This window comes from Staurois parvus, unplaced genomic scaffold (genome assembly GCF_062004578.1).
Source record: "Staurois parvus isolate SC_StPar_1 unplaced genomic scaffold, SC_StPar_1.0 ptg000344l, whole genome shotgun sequence".
NCBI classification, from domain to species: domain Eukaryota; kingdom Metazoa; phylum Chordata; class Amphibia; order Anura; family Ranidae; genus Staurois; species Staurois parvus.
The window spans coordinates 2,112,965-2,129,415 of NW_028318140.1; the positions used below are offsets into that span (position 1 = coordinate 2,112,965).

Sequence of the window (16,451 nt, forward strand, 5' to 3'; positions counted from 1 at the left end):
TTAGGTTGAATAGGATGGTCTTGTGTCATTTATAACCTTAAAAACTATGAAACACTATCAAAAATGGAAACAAAATGGTTTTGGCCTTAGATATACTTTAAGGATAAAAGTGCACAGTTCTTGTTTGCCTTGAGCCTTAAAGTGTTTCTAAGGGCTCAAGGCGTTTTACCTTCATGCACTCTATGCATGAAGGTAAAAAAACCTTCTGTGTGCAGCATCAGCCCCCCTAATACTCACCTAAGCCACCTTTCGATCCAGCGATGTTCACTATCCCGGGACTCCCTCTTCTCAATGGCTGAGACAGAAGTGGGAGCCATTGGCTCCCACTGCTGTCAATCACAGCCAATGAAAAGAGAGAGGGGGCAAGGCCGAGCCATGGCTCTGTGTCTGAATGGACACACAGAGCAGCAGGTGCCCCCATAGCAAGCTTTTTAGACAAAAATAAGCCTTTAGAATCACTTTAAGGGTGATATTCACCTTTATATCAGTGATATTTTATTTGATAAAACTTCACAGTTAAATACACTTTACTAACTGCAAATGCAAGACAAAAGAGGTTTGTGAACCTTCCCGACAGCAGATACCTAACATGATAATAAGTAAATTCCAATTGTGTTGAAATTCCCAAGTTTCTGTTCATATGTACCCAAAGATATTAGACATATTGGTTTTCAATTAACCTCCCTGGCGGTATTCCCGAGTGTAGCTCGGGGTAACATTTCAGTACCAAAAGCGGTAACCCCGAGCTACACTCGGGCTTACCCTGAGGCACTGCTCCGGCAAGTGTTCTTCACTTACCTTACCCTGCGCTCCCACGATGTGTCCCCTGCAGCGTCCCCGGCCATCTCCTCCGGCCGATGCCGGCATCCGGCTTCTGTGTCCTGTCCCTGTGACGTCGGGACGTACGGGCGCCGGCGGCGGGAAATTTAAAAATTTTAAAAAATGTCATTTTTTTTTTTTTACATTTTACCTAGTAAAACATTGCTGTCTCAACCAATTTCACATACATTTTGTCCCTAGTGCTTTGTCCTGTGCCCTGCCTGCATTTTGTCTGTTCTTTCTGCCTGGAAACTGAGAAATGTCCATGGCGTCCAAAAAGTGTCCCTTTAGGTCAAAAGCGGTTTAGATCAGCTAGAGAACAGCGATAGTAAATCAGAACCACTTGCAGAATTGAGTGATAATGATTCGTGGGGGAAATTCGTCATCAGACACTGAAAACGATTTTGCGACTGAGCTCAGCAATGTGCGAACTTGGCGCTCTATTTCACATTTCAGTGTTTTTGGTTTAATTATATTATTGAATTAAATTTTTTATTATTTTTATATTATTTTTATGATTATTTATTAAATTATAATTTATGATTTTGTGTTTCAAATTTTATCATACCCGGGATGTTTACTAGACTCTTGTTCGGACAGATTTCAGTGAGTTTTTCCTAAAAATCACAGCCTACAATAAAAAAAATACATATTTCCATGCAAAAAAATGGTACCGCTTTCAGCACCAAAAATCTGAAATAATCATACCGCCAGGGAGGTTAATGCCAGAAAGACAGCAAACACACAGGACAAGATCACCCACATAATCAAGATTATATCCACCATTTACCATAGCCAACTGAAGCCTGGAATTAATGTACTGCTGTATGTCCAACCTAAGTCAGTTTTGTTCAGTTTAAGATAATGTACTATTCAACATCTAGATAAATCTAAAAAAATAAAACGTGTGCAAAAGGCAATCAAAAATAACATCTGGATAAAAAAGCATTACCATCAAAGTGTTTAACAGACAAACTACATTTTAAGATACTGCAAAGTGTAAACATAGGACAAAAATCTGACATTAGTCCCTTTTGTTGAACAAATGTACCATGAAACACTGAAAAAAGTATAATCTATATATATTATAAAGTGCCATATTATTTTACTCAGCTCCATACATATCCCTTAATTTTGTACTTATAAAACCATGTCCATCTAACTGATATATGTTATAAATAGGTGAGATGAAACAATCCATGTTGTAAACTGTCAACTAAAAATTAACTGTCAGTCTCTCCATGCACATTCTCCATGTGCACCTTGAGGTAGTCATTTCTTGTAAACTTTTTGTGACAAAGTTGGCACTCTGCCATCGGACGATTTGGATTGTGAGTCAATTTATGTCGAATTAACATTTTTTTGAGACTGAAGGACAGGTCACAAACCTAATAAAGCAAAAAAAAAAAAACAACAGTGAAAATATGTAATTTAACACATATCCAATGCAATTGACACAGAAGAAAGATGCAGTCCTGTTTTAAGTGACACACATCAAGTACAAAAGGGGAGTTTGTATACCAGAAGTAAACATCAAGATTTTAAAAACACAGCACCACACAGTATTGTAGAACCTGTGCAGATCATGTTCAGTAAATTTCTCTTGAATATTTAAAATGAAGTGGGAGAAAAAAGGGGATATCTGACATACTGCAAAATCATTTTCTTGGAGTACATCAAGGGACACAGGATGAGCAACTGTGGAACTACTGTAACGGGCCCACAAACATATGTCAAAACTGGGGGCTAGATGGGACTCACAGAGCTGTCTGAAGGACCTTATATCCGAATCTGGCATCAAAAGAGGCCCAATCATCCACCTCATAAAACCTAGAGAACATGAACTGAATACAATGAAAAGGATGAACAAACAACAGAATACAATGAAAAGATGAAAAGGTGCCCAGGACTCCTCTCCAGCCTGTTAGTCTGGCATCTACTCTGAGAACTGTCCAGACAAACAGAAGGAAGGCTTTTTCCAACTCTAGAGCTTGAGATGTGAGTTTGACCCTGGGTGGCAGATGCACCTTCTTGTCCCATGCAGCCAGTATGTTGAGATCTAACAGTTTGGAGTGGAATTGCACATACAGAACTGCCTCAAAAAAGGCAATCATCAAGCCCCAAACACTTATACAAAGGTGGAGGTTTATAGGGCTCCTGGACTTCAGAGTCCCAACATGGGTCTGGAAAAGCAAGAGTTGTCTTGTGGAAGAAAAAACCCTGGAATAAGCAGTACTTAGACAGAAAGCTGGAGATTAAATTCAATGAGTAGGTTCCAGCTCTTATTGATATAGGTTCACAGTCCAACCAAACCTCTGCAGAGTTTGAACAGTTTGTTGAACATTGACATTGAACAAAAGTCTGTGCAGATTGTTTCCACAGTAGAAGGGTGCTCAAGTTTGCCACTATAAGAATGCCCTACAAGCAAAGCAGGACAAGCCTAGGGGCTAGAAACTTAATGAAAACTGGAGATGCAGTGGATGGGTGAAAGGGAAAAGTACACAGTTGTTCCACAGGTTTGAGTAGAAAACCTGAAATATTCTTTATCTAGGACTCCCTGGGCACTCCCTGGGAGCATATAGCGGATACAGAGATTGAAGTTCTTGCTTGGAGTTCTGCATACCATGTCCTTTATCGATGCATCCGAAATTCTTTCTGCCCAGGTGGTCACAAGGCTAACAGGCATCCTCCTACTTGCAGAAGTGAGGGCATCTCCTCATAGTGAGGAAGAGTTACGGCAATTGTAGGTTTCGAAAATTTTGGAGATCAGGGCTTGCAGATGAGTCCAAGGTTCGAACGTAGACTTAAACAACTTTGAGGAATTAAAGGAACTCACTCTAACTTCAGGATTAGAAGGTTTTTCAGCCTGAGGCTTTGCCTGTTCATGCTTAAGAAAAAGGAAGCTATTTCCTTCCATGATAAGGTTGTCTAAGGAGGCTCTAAGGAGGCAAATACCATCAAAATGCATATGCAATACTTGCATTTCAGCCAAAAGTCTCCTCTGCATTTGTAGAGATAGAAGGCCCATTCTAGATATTAGCTGTATGACATCCTACAGAGGACAGGGCAAGAGGCATGAGGACCAAGTGAAAAACTGAATGATTTATAAGGTCTGAGCCAGGATGTTAAAGGTCACCATACATGTTATCTCACTGTACAATTTTTTAACAACTAACTTTAAACTTTTAATTTACCAAACCCATGTAATAGGAGGGTTAATCTAAACTATCCAATCAACATTCTGTATCTAACAAGACAAGCCCTTGTACTACATAGTTTTTAGTAGAACTAAAGAAGATTGTGCAGAAAAATTGTAATGTGTTTGCTGAGCTTTAGACAGATCCCTGGACCATACACCCCAGGTACCTGGCAGATGGACATGAAAGCAATACGAAGTTGCAGGGCAGGGCCTGTCAGGAAGAAGTAGACCTTAGAAGAGATTCCAGTCTATGATCCCAAAAATCATTAAACACTGGGATGTCCTCAAAATGGCTAATGGCAAAAGGAAATGGGCAGTGTTTTGTACAGTGCAGGAAATAGCCAGATCCACACTGGGAATTGTCTGCTTATTAACTAGCTCCTCCACAATAGGGTACTGGTATAGAGAATGCTTGTGACGAGCAAATTGTGTGCTTGGGTCAGACCAGACACCACACAAATCAAGTTGCAGTAACGGGTACACTGAAAACTTTTTACCAGGCTGGGGGCTTTTTTAGGAGCCCAGAATGGCAATGTTAAACGGATTCAGACACAGGCTGCTTCGGTTCTAGACATGTGTACACTGCATCAATAAGGATCAAGATGACATCCTTAGGCTTAGTTGTTATGTCAGCTGAAGAAACTTCCTTAAGTACAACTCATCCAAAAGGGTAGGTACACTCATCATAATCAGTTGAATGTGCAGAAGTGACTCTGGAGTAGAGGGCATAGGAGTATGCTGTGATCCCTGCGTTCTGAGTCGGATACAATGGGCTGAAATCTCTCCATATTATTTCACAGTTGCAGAAATTTCCGCATTGGATAACACAGAGGAGGGGAGCACTCCTGAGGAAGCTATGAAAACTGTAAGGAGTTTAGGGACACAAGCAGAGTATAGTGATCTGGGCTAGTGGTGCTATCACCTGCAGAAGGGACTGAGCTAGCAACCCCAATGCTATTATTAGATTGCAAGCTGCAAAGGTTTGCAGGACCATTTCACCTAGTCCTAAAGTCCATCATACTGTCAGTATGTGAAGTGAAAAAATTCCAAGTAGGGGTACTCACAGACCAACTGCAGAGCAGAAAGGCCCCCATACTAACAGTATGCAAGTGAGGTAGTACCAGGAAGAGTTACTAACGGAGGAACTGCAGAACAGGAGAGATAAATGGTCATTGGTGACCAGGACAGGACCAAAGTCTTGCAAGGAAGCATGAGAAGTTCTCCTCACGAGCAGGAGAGGAATGAGGAGTTTTTGCTGTAAAGTTCTGGCACTGCATGTTAGCGGCTAGGGCACATGCGCAGGCCAGAGTGGTGCAGATATCATAAAGGTATTAAAGACATGTCACAGCCCTTCTATTAGGGTGCACAACTTATTTTAAAGAGGTGTTGTGGCCTGCGCAGTGAATGAATGTGTCACTGCTCACAATGCTTCTGTCAACCCTGAAGGGGAAGGCAAAGGCTTCATAGTATAGGGCAGAGCCCTAGAAACTTATTGCAGCAGTGGTCTGGATCGTCTCTGCAGTAGACAGATGGTACAGTACTGAAAAGTATCAAGCACATACCAGGCAGTCTTCGACTCTCCACAAGGGACACAATTAAACCAGATGGAATTCAGGTCATCACAACCCTGGACCTGTAATGTGTATGCAGCTAACTTACTCAGTAAACTCGGTATCTGGAATTGCGCAAACAGTGCTCAGTGCCTGCAGGTCATGTTACAGGCTGTCTCCCTCAATACAGGGTCAAGGTATGGCCTCCAAGGCTACACTAAGTACTGGCCAATTCAGAAAACAGTAAAATGAACACTCTTGGCTGTACAGTATTAGAAAAAACTTGACTGTAGAAGAATGATTGATAAAAATAGAGAAAAAGTCTATTGAAAAAGGCAATGCTTCTGTCTGAGAAAAGAAGACGTTCAATTGCCTACTAGAACACTAACAGGCCTTCCTTCAATGGTGAGACTTTCCTGTCCAAATTTGCATGATGGGAGTGGGAGGGGCTATATTGCCTATTCAACATTGTTTTTGTTGCCAGTGTCTGATTCTCCTGTAGGACAGCAAAACTCTATGTGTGTATCTGAAATATTAATTCTGTGTCCTTTGATGTACGATTAAGAAATTTTGTTGTATGATGGGGATCATCTTTAAATTAGGGCTCAAATATTTCAAGCACAGCATTTTAAAAGCAAATGTTCTATCTGAGGACAGAGGAAGATGCCTGCTATTAACTTTGTTAGCCAGAAAAGTCTCATTTGTACAACTCCTGCACATGAGTGGGTATTTAAAACAAACACAGCTGCACTTCTTTCAGTGAGCTATGCGAAAATTAACTTTACTAAGTGAACATTCTCTGCTACTTTAGTAAAGCAACCCCATTAAGTCAGTAACCCAAAATAAGTACGCAAATAGGGATTTTTTTTTAGAAGCATGGCTTACAGCTGCTTGATCATCTATACAGCAATACAGCTTTGGCTCGGAAACTTTCAGTGAGTTTCCGGGTTGATGCTGCTCTGTGAAAACACAGAGCAGCACCCTCAGAGCATCTTTAAACTCTAAAAACAGCTGACAGGCAAGAGTTCTTAAAAGGGGATCCCTACCAGGATATATGAGAAAGCGGTAAGAGGAGAGTTCTTCACTTTCTTTTTGCAAGTGGAAAACAATTGTTGGCCAACTTTCTCCTTTTCAGAGTTTCTGGTCATAATGACACACTTTTCATTTGCTTCTCAGCATGTGAACCAGAAACATCTTGAATATTGCAATAACACAAAAGCAAAGCGCTGCTCCACTTACATCACACTGGAACGGTTTTTCCCCGGTGTGAGTCCTCATGTGTTCATCTAGTCCACGTTTCTGGCTGAAGGCCTTATTACATTCTGTACACTGGTACGGCTTCTCCTGTATACAATGATAAAAGAGGAAATTGAGTAGATTCCAGACACTGTATTGTCACATGATTAAAGTTGCCCTGTTGCACCAGGTATTTTGTATCTTTGGTACGAATATAGGCTCGTACATAAGATGTAAAATCAAAGCAATGTGCAGTAACTTAGAGCAAACAGCCAGAAATTAATTTTCAATAGTCCACCCTCTATTAGCAGCAACACGTGGATATTTAATAATTTGCTTTTCAAACTTTGTTCACATTACACAAGCCCAATGATGCGTTCACTAAAAAAAAGTTGCATAAAAACAAATAAATAAATATATATTATTTTTTGTGTGTGTGAAACAAAATCAAATCTCTCCTTTGCTGCAACCAGGGCAACAGTATTGCATTAGTAGACATGGGGATTTCCCAGAATTCATATCCTCTGCTCTTGTATTTTCTCATTTTCTCTCTTAAATGTACAGAAAGATTTAAGATAGACATAGCGGATGATTTACTAAAACTGCACATTGCAAAATTTGGTGCAGCTGTGCATGGTAGCCAATCAACTTATAACTTCAGCTTGTTCAACTAAGCTTTGATGAAAAAAAAACTGGAAGCTGATTGATTTCTATGCAGAGCTGCACCAGATGCACTCTCCAGTTTTAGTAAATTGACCCCATAGTTTATCTCAGTGTCTGAAGCACAGAAGCAAGCAAGCAGATCTTTATCCCTTAGTAGTGTTTTATTTCTTTTTTTTTACAGATAAGTATTGTGTTTTATTTCTCAATGAAAATGTTACCTAATAAAATAGCACAAACTTGTACAAACTGCTCCAATGCAACGGTAAATGCTCTATCAAGCATTCTTACTTTAGCTGCTTCCTCTTTCTTAAGACAAAACTAAGGACAAAAGGTTCTGATATAGACATGTTATCACAGTACAAACACAGATTATCATAATAAAAGTGCAGCAATCCACACCAGTGTCTTGCCACCTCATTTGTCTTCCTTATGTCAGCTCATTGTCCATCATCTCAAAGGAAGTCAAAATATACATAGGAAGCATTTAAAAAAGATTAGAATAATTTCCTGAAACGTGAGGAAAAAGGGAAATAAATATTCTTCTTTATTGAAAACTGAAGGAAAATACAGTTAAATTACATAATCCTACATAGTATGCAGTGTAATTCTATAGCATTATACAAATTCCTAGGAAGGTAGTAAATACATGTAGTAAGTTGTAAGCAAGGATCATTGAGAGATGTGTGTGGAGTGTTATATGGTCTAAGGTGGTGCTGTGTTACTGGTTATCTGCAGTTTGTTAAAAACTGGTCATACACTTTGGAATACAGTGTTCCCTCGCCACTTCGCGCTTCATGTTTTGCGGCTTCAGTACTTCGCGGGTCAGCAGCCACATTGTGGAAAGGAGCGTTGTTTCATGTTGATACGCGAGAGAGAAGGATCCCTGCATGTCAACCAAAGAGATGAGTTGACTCAGAGTACTGTACATACCACGGGCTTTCATAAAGGCGCGTGATTGGTTTCCGGTGTGACATCGACCAATAAGAGTACGAGTGGATTTATCCCTGTGAGTTGATTGTCTGCGCATCATTGCAGCCTCACTTAGCATCTTCCCTTGTTGTATCTTGAGTCTCCGAGTCAAGTGAGAGCCTCTCCTCCACCACCAACACAAGACTCTTCGCCTCTCTCAGAAAGCAATGTTGATTAATGTTTATTACTGTATAAGGTTTTGTAATTAACCCTATTGTAATTAGCACTGACACGTTTAAGTAAATACCATACTGTACAGTACTGTTGTAATTTTTGTCTTAAATGAGTAAAGTATGAATACTGTTTATATATTTAAAACATTCTTGTACAGTACCCGCATACACAAAAATTCCTAGGGGCAAATACTACTTCGCGGTTTTTCAGCTTTCGCGGAAGGTTCTGGTCCCCATTAACAGCGAAAAACGAGGGATCACTGTATAAAACTTCAGAAAGAGAAGAAGGCGAACACTTTTTATATGTGGTGCTCAATTATGATTCGGTGCAAGCTGAGTGATCAACCTATTTCTATGTAAAGGGGAAAATAGCAAAGCTCTACCTTATCTCTTTTGTACTCACAGATCTGAGTGAGATAGGCAAATCTAATCACTTGAGTTTAGCAGATCTTGTCCACCTCCCACTGTTTTAATTATGTGGATCACATCAGATAGGGATGCTGTGAACATTCAGATTCAATATAATTTCCCAAAACAGTATTCTGTACAAAAGTGTGTCCAAAACTGCAAAGAAATGGCAAAAAAAGTGTTTGGCTTTAACATATTTTGGAAACCTGGTGGTATTCTAAGGACTTCTGCATCTACTCTGAGGATTCACTGCATCTACAAATTTGGACTTCCTGTAATTAGAAGTGGCAGGTTCCAGGCAAAAATGATAAATTCCACTCTATGGTATGTTCTATAATTCTGACGAATTAAGTTATAATAGTGTGATCCTACCAGATGCCCGCGTTAGGTTGATCCTAAGCCCTGGTTCACACCGGTGAAACTCTGACTTTCTGGTGCTGCACCATTTAAAAGAAAAAATTACTGTACTACTTTTTGTGACATCAGGTGCGCCTTGCATAGACATCTGTGCATGAACTTACACAGATGTCATCCAAGCCGTACCTGAAATCGCACTGACATGTGAAGTTGCACGATTTCAAAGACGGATCCAGTGTGAACCAAGACCTCAAAACTGTCTGATTCGCCAACCTAGAATTTTACCTTCAGCATCTACAAATTAAAAAAATAAAACCTAAAGGATCATCATGGCTGGAAGAGAACTAGCATTTTAATAAAACTGACTTAATAAAAATAATATTACATATCTGAGTATAATTTACTCCAGCTAGATTCTTATTTTTTTATTAGCACTTTGTTTAAAAGTTTTAGTGAATATGCAAATCTGTATTACAAACACTTCTTGTCAGAATATGTATATTTCATCATCTAAACCTATGATATGTACAGGCTTATTCAGTAAGACACTGTAAATAGCATTGACAATGTGCAAAGTACAGCATCCCACAGCAAATAATTATGGTCTGCATCATTACAATTTCATATTGCTAACTGAATAAACCCATTTTGTGATAAATTGTAAGATACCATGGTTTGAATATTTTCACTTACTACCTCAGTGATTCAGATTTATGCTCATTATTTTTCAGGCATAGTATGCCTCTTCTGGCATTAAATTACGCTATAATATCAATTTAAAAATATGCTTGGTTTGTCTAGGCCCAACAATATTAGACTTACATCTATCATTTTGATGTCAGCATGTAGCATGTAGTATCCTTTTCCATTTTAAATGTATTTAAATGTAACACATTCCCTTACAACTGGTTTATGTTTCCATACTGATCTCTATATCCCTAGAGGGGTTAAAGCTTTTTTCCTCTGCAACACTCTGGACTTATACAGATGGGATGCTGTCCTCTACAATACCACTCTTGACAAGAAAACACCATGAAATATCTGTAAAATATACAGTATCTCACCGAAAAGAGTACACCCCTCACATTTCCAAATTTAACACACCTGCTCCCCATCGCATGACACAGGGGAGGGAAAATGGCTAATTGGGCCTAACTTGGACATTTTCACTTAGGGTTGTACTCACTTTTGTTGCCAGCGGTTTAGACATTAATGGCTGTGTGTTGGGGACAGCAAATTTACACTGTTATACAAGCTGTACACTCACTACTTTACATTGTAGCAAAGTGCCATTTCTTCAGTGTTGTCACATGAAAAGATAGAATAAAATATTTACAAAAATGTGAGGGGTGTACTCACTTCTGTGAGATACTGTATCTTAATAAGGAATAAATATTACAAGTGCTATGCTGCAACTTTCAGAAGATAACACAATCAATTCATGATATCAACTTTTCTGTGGAAAGATGGAATGTAAGAAATTAAACAGAATAAATAGAATTATAATTCTATATAATGCCATATGCAAGCTACCAGTCATTGCTTAATCTATTCATACAATATCTGAGCACTTGATGCTACATTTAAACTTAAGGGAAATCTTTACCAGGCTCACTTTTATTACACAGCTGTCAATATGTAAGTATAAAAAGAAAAAACATCTTCTGATTCCTAGACTCTTCTACCCATAACTGCAAAAAGAGAGGAAGGCAACCTGTAATCCAGTATACAGAGCCCCAAAGCCTGCTTAAGATGAGCAATCCATTACTTGTATTACAAAAATTTTAGTACTTTAATAAAATTAATTACTTTTAAGATAGTCAACTGCTGCAGCCTTATATCATGAAAGTGAACACATTCATATATTTCATTCTGTAAAATACACTAAAATACTGTAACTTTGTACAAAAAAATTTCAACTGCCTGTCTACATGTACATGTCATAGTTCTAAAATGTGTAAAATAACTCTTGGAAAATATACTCTTGATTTATTTAAACCAATGCTATACAATGAGATAGCTGAACATACATGAGTACTGATAGAAGTAATATATACATCAATGAAACTTTGCATAGTTATTTATGTAATCATACAAGCAACAACCATTAAACCTAGATGTTTATAAATCTACAACTATTATATGGACACAGCGTTTTTATCACATGTTTGATGATGACCTTTGCGAAACAATGGTGTTGATTTACTAAAGGCAAATAAGCTGTTTGCAAAGGAATTTTTCCTTAGCTATGGATAAGATGAAGCACTGTTGCCCTCTATCATCCAATCATGTAAAAGCAAAATACTGTTTTTTTATTACCTTTGCATGCAATTGGGTATTCTTTGCAAATTAAATATTCACTATATCTGTTAAGGCAAGCCATATATGATTCAATTTTCTTTCCTGCAACTATGGTGTTGATGGGGGAATCCCTCCTGCAGAGCTATTGTGTTCTCCCGGGGGAGAATTGGGTACAAGCAGCCTGACCATAGATGATTCGAATCTCGACTGGCCCCTGCTGAACCGGCCAAGATTCAAACCATCTATGGCCGGCTTAAGTGAAGGGGGATTCCTTTACAAAGGGAAAGTTCCCTTACAAAGTGAACAGCCTATTTGCCTTTAGTAAATGTTTTACAAGGGTCATCATCAAACAGGTGATAAAAAGGAAGTGTCCGTGTAATAGTAGTAGTAAATCAGCTCCATAATGTTTTGGAATTGATGTCCAAATACTAACATGTTAAGTGTTAATTTGTGTGCATCTTCAATCATGGTCAAGCTGAAAGGAAACCTCCCTTGCCCATAACTGACTGTTGAAGAAGGCACGTGGATTCTTTTTACTTCAGTGATGGTACATTTCCACTTTTACTACACACCTATAGACTGGATTGCTAAGGCAGAATAGCTTGACTTTGTAAAAGTAGGAATGAACCTGCAATGAACTGACTTTCACTTTCTCTCATCAAATAGCAAATTCGGCAGGAAATTTGCCTAAAGTCAACTTTCAAGTCATTCAGATCTGTGCAATTTAACAATTTTCTTGCATACATTTGCATGTATAAAGTATATCAGTCCCATGTCTTATAAATCCCTGAAGCATTACTAGTCAAACTCACTGAATGAATTATTCTATATAAATGAACATATATAGAGTGCATCCAGAAAGTATTCACAGCGCTTAACTTTTGCCATATTTTGTTATGTTACAGCCTTATTCCAAAATGGATTACATTCATTTTTTTCCTCAACATTCTACAAACAATACCCCATAATGACAATGTGAAAGAAGTTAGTTTTGAAATCTTTGCAATTTATTAAAAAAAAAAAAAAAAAAACACATCTACATAAGTATTCACAGCCTTTGCTCAATACTTTGTTGAAGCACCTTTAGCACCAATTACAGCCTCAAGTCATTTTGAGTATGATGCTACAAGCTTGGCACACCTATTTTTGGGCAATTTATCCCATTCTTCTTTGCAGTACCTCTCAAGCTCCATCAGGTTGGATGGAGAGCATTGGTGCACAGCCATTTTCAGATCTCACCAGAGATGTTCAATCGGGTTTAAGTCTGGGCTCTGGCTGGATCACTCCTTTGTTATGTGTGCTGTGTGCTTAGGGTCGTTGTCCTGTTGAAAGATGAACCGTCACCCCAGTCTAAGGTCCAGAGCGCTCTGGAACAGGTTTTCATCAAGGATGCCTCTGTACATTGCTGCATTCATCTTTCCTTCGATCCCAACTAGTCTCCCAGTTCCTGCCGCTGAAAAACATCCCCACAACATGATGCTGCCACCACCATGCTTCACTGTAGGGATAGTATTGACCAGGTGGTGAGCGGTGCCTGGTTTCCTCCAGACATGACGCTTAGCATTCAGGCCAAAGAGTTCGATCTTTGTTTCATCAGACCAGAGAGTTTTGTTTCTCATGGTCTGAGAGTCCCTCAGGTGCCATTTGGAAAACTCCAGGCGGGCTGCCATTTGCCTTTTACTGAGGAGTGGTTTCTGTCTGGCCATTCTGCCATACAGGCCTGATTGGTGGAGTGCTGCAGAGATGGTTGTTATTCTGGAAAGTTCTCCTCTCTCCACAGAGAAACGCTGGAGCTCTTTCAGAGTGACCATCGGGTGCTTGGTTACCTCCCTGGCTAAGGCCCTTCTTCCTCGATTGCTCATTTTGGCTGGAGGCCCGCTACAGGAGGATTCCTGGTGGTTCCAAACGTTTTACATTTACGGATGATTGAGGCCATTGTGCTCGAAGGGACCTTCAATGCTGCAGACATTTTTCTCTACCCTTCCCCAGATCTGTGCCTCAATACAATCCTGTCTCAGAGGTCTACGGACAATTCCTTGGACTTCTTGGCTTGGTTTGTGCTATGACATGCACTGTTAATTGTGGGACCTTATTTAGACAGGTTTATGCCTTTGCTAATCATGTTCAATCAACTGAATTTCCCACAGGTGGACTTCAATCAAGTTGTGGAAACATCTCAAGGATGATCAGTGGGAACAGGATGCACCAGAGCTCAATTTTGAGTGTCACAGGAAAGGCTGTGAATTCTTATGTGCATGTGTTTTTTTTATTTTTAATAAAGTGCAAAGAATTCAAAACAAACTTCTTCACATTGTCATTATGGGGTATTGTTTGTAGAATGTTGAGGAAAAAAATGAATTGAATCCATTTTTTCTCTGTCCACATTGAAGAAATTTCCCTTTTTTCTCCATTCAGGATCAGGATCCTGAAGAAGCCACGTCATATCGTGGAGTAACGTGTAGAGCGCGGGGACTTATTTCCGGTTACGCACTTCCGGTAGACGCCATCTTTGGACACCCAGGGACCTGCAGTACACCCACAGTACATGGGAAAAATGCCAGATTGTACCTGCACAAATGTGAGTGTCCCTTTTTGCTGATTTATCCACTATATGAATAAAATCATATTACACTATGGAGGATTTTTTTGTCTACCTTTCTATGGCCTTATAAACATCCTGTCATTGTGACTGTCATCTGAGGGGAATCGATCTGTCAGTGGATGCTGAGGTGGAACCATGGGAGATGAGATCTTCAGTGCTGTTGAGCACTTATTACTCAAAGTGTTGTGGCCCTTAAGGGTCGCCTCAAGGAGGTGAGGAGCCACTCTAGCCACTTGGGGATAGTGATACACTAGTGTGTCACACAAGCACGCATTGATTTTGGAGTGGAGAATTGAAGCACCATTATTGTTTTTTTGTACATTGTTTTTGCACGATTGTCTGCACATATTGTGGACTTTTTTCATCACATTGCTTATATACCTCTGTATATTCAGCACTTGGCACTATGATGTAGTGTGCGGTATTTAGCACTATATTTATAGTTACTTATGTTCATTGTATTTGCAGCACCTATCACATTCGGATTAGTGTGACATTTTTATTTATTGTCATTCTTATTTATTGTCACTTTAATAAGAGTTTTTATTGACACTACTCAGATCATAGATCTTAGGTCACCATAGGACCTACTTATTTGCACTTTACCGCTTATTTTTATTAGTGAGCACTAATTAGAATATCAGTATATTTGTGGTATATGATTTATGTTATTTCATGTGAGATATTGGATTTTGGTTAGCGCTTCACCATTTACACATTCATATTGGGTATCTTTGGGTATAGATAGAGGTGGTAGCAGCTTTCATTACACGTATATTGTTTATATTAGCACCAGTGGAGCGCAGGTGGATCATTATTTGTATCTTCAGTGTGCTGGTTCTCCTTTTACTATCCAGTCAGTGTAGAGAAGGGACCTGTATGTGAAAGTAAATCTGCAGCTGAGAAACATCAGGTCCCCAGCTATGTTTGACATGGCTGTGCTGTGGGACAGAGCTGTGTAAATCTCAGGACAGGATGGACAAGAAAACACATTCTCTGAAATATAAAACAGCTCTCATAAATGTATTTAGCTATTTACCTTTACTCAGCCTTTTTGCTGACCTAGCACTACATGCTGTTTAACTTTGCTACCCCTTACTGAAACACTATAAATGAAGTTATGAAAAATACCTGTAGGTGGAAAAAAGATATTAAACTCACCTTTCCTTCAGCTCCTGTGGTGAAGTCAGCATTATCTGATGAGATCTAAAGGAATGCTAAGTACTCCAAATCTCATCAGAAGATGCTGCAGCACACTGCTGGGAGAATCTTCACAGCGAGATATAGAGTACTCTACCTTTCCTAAATCTTGCTGGAAGGAGGGTGATGTCATCAGACAGAAGCAGGGGAAATATAAGTACACATCTCATTTTCTTTGGTTTTTTTTTTTAAACTTTTTGTACAGCAAAGAGGAGGGGCAGGTGTAAAAAGCACACCTAACTTTAATGATGGTCCACATCAAAAACGTGTGAAGTGCTTTAGTAAATAAAAAGAAGAAATAAAAACAAACATTTGCAATTCACCAATCACAAATTGGACTGACTATAGCAGACAGATTAATTGATATTTACCTATAATGGCTATATATTTTAAAATTTTGAAAATGTAACTTCTACATTCAAAAAACACATAAGATGACTTTTCATGAATAGTAAGAAGGAGCCAAAAAGGGGCAATGAAATGAGTCATAGCTGGGGAGAGCCTGAGGGGCAGCAAAAAGTGCACAACTTAACATACTAATATAACTAAACAGAAAAACTTAAACATCCCTAAAGTTCAAAAACACCCTACCCAATCACTGAGCAGTGTAAAGAACTATTGGCATGTGAAGGCCTTGTCCCAAAACAAAAACTATGGAGCACAGATCCAAAAGAGTGTAACTATAGGAACAGATTGCTGCGTGGAAACTCCTGACAGTTGAGTGTACCTTTGTCCCAGGCACAAGTGGCCAAGATACAGTAGGTCACAAAAGAGAGAGAAAAAAAGAGGGCAAACACTACAAAGAGAAAAAAAAGGCCAAATTAAATACTCAGAGTGGTTTAGAAAGCAATGTTGTAGAGCAGGATACAGTCGGTGGAAATTAACCGGACTCCGCCTGGAACGTAAAAATGTAAGGAAGTTGAACTACTTGCTGTGAAGAAGATCCGGACAGGACCGGCTTAAGCCATTGGATG

The 16,451-nt window shown here is 39.2% G+C and overlaps 1 protein-coding gene across 1 annotated transcript in view; it reads right to left on the bottom strand.

Moving 5' to 3' along the window:
* Positions 1-215: 215 nt before the first annotated feature.
* PRDM5 (PR/SET domain 5) overlaps positions 216-16,451 on the bottom strand; it is a 235,284-nt gene continuing 219,048 nt past the window's right edge. Inside the window, exons 16-17 of the mRNA XM_089684314.1 lie at positions 6,808-6,912; positions 216-2,207 (exon numbers count right to left, since the gene is read on the bottom strand). Of these exons, the coding sequence (XP_089540440.1) occupies positions 2,043-2,207; positions 6,808-6,912 (270 nt within the window). The 3' untranslated portion in view covers positions 216-2,042. The remainder of the gene's footprint in view (positions 2,208-6,807; positions 6,913-16,451) is intronic.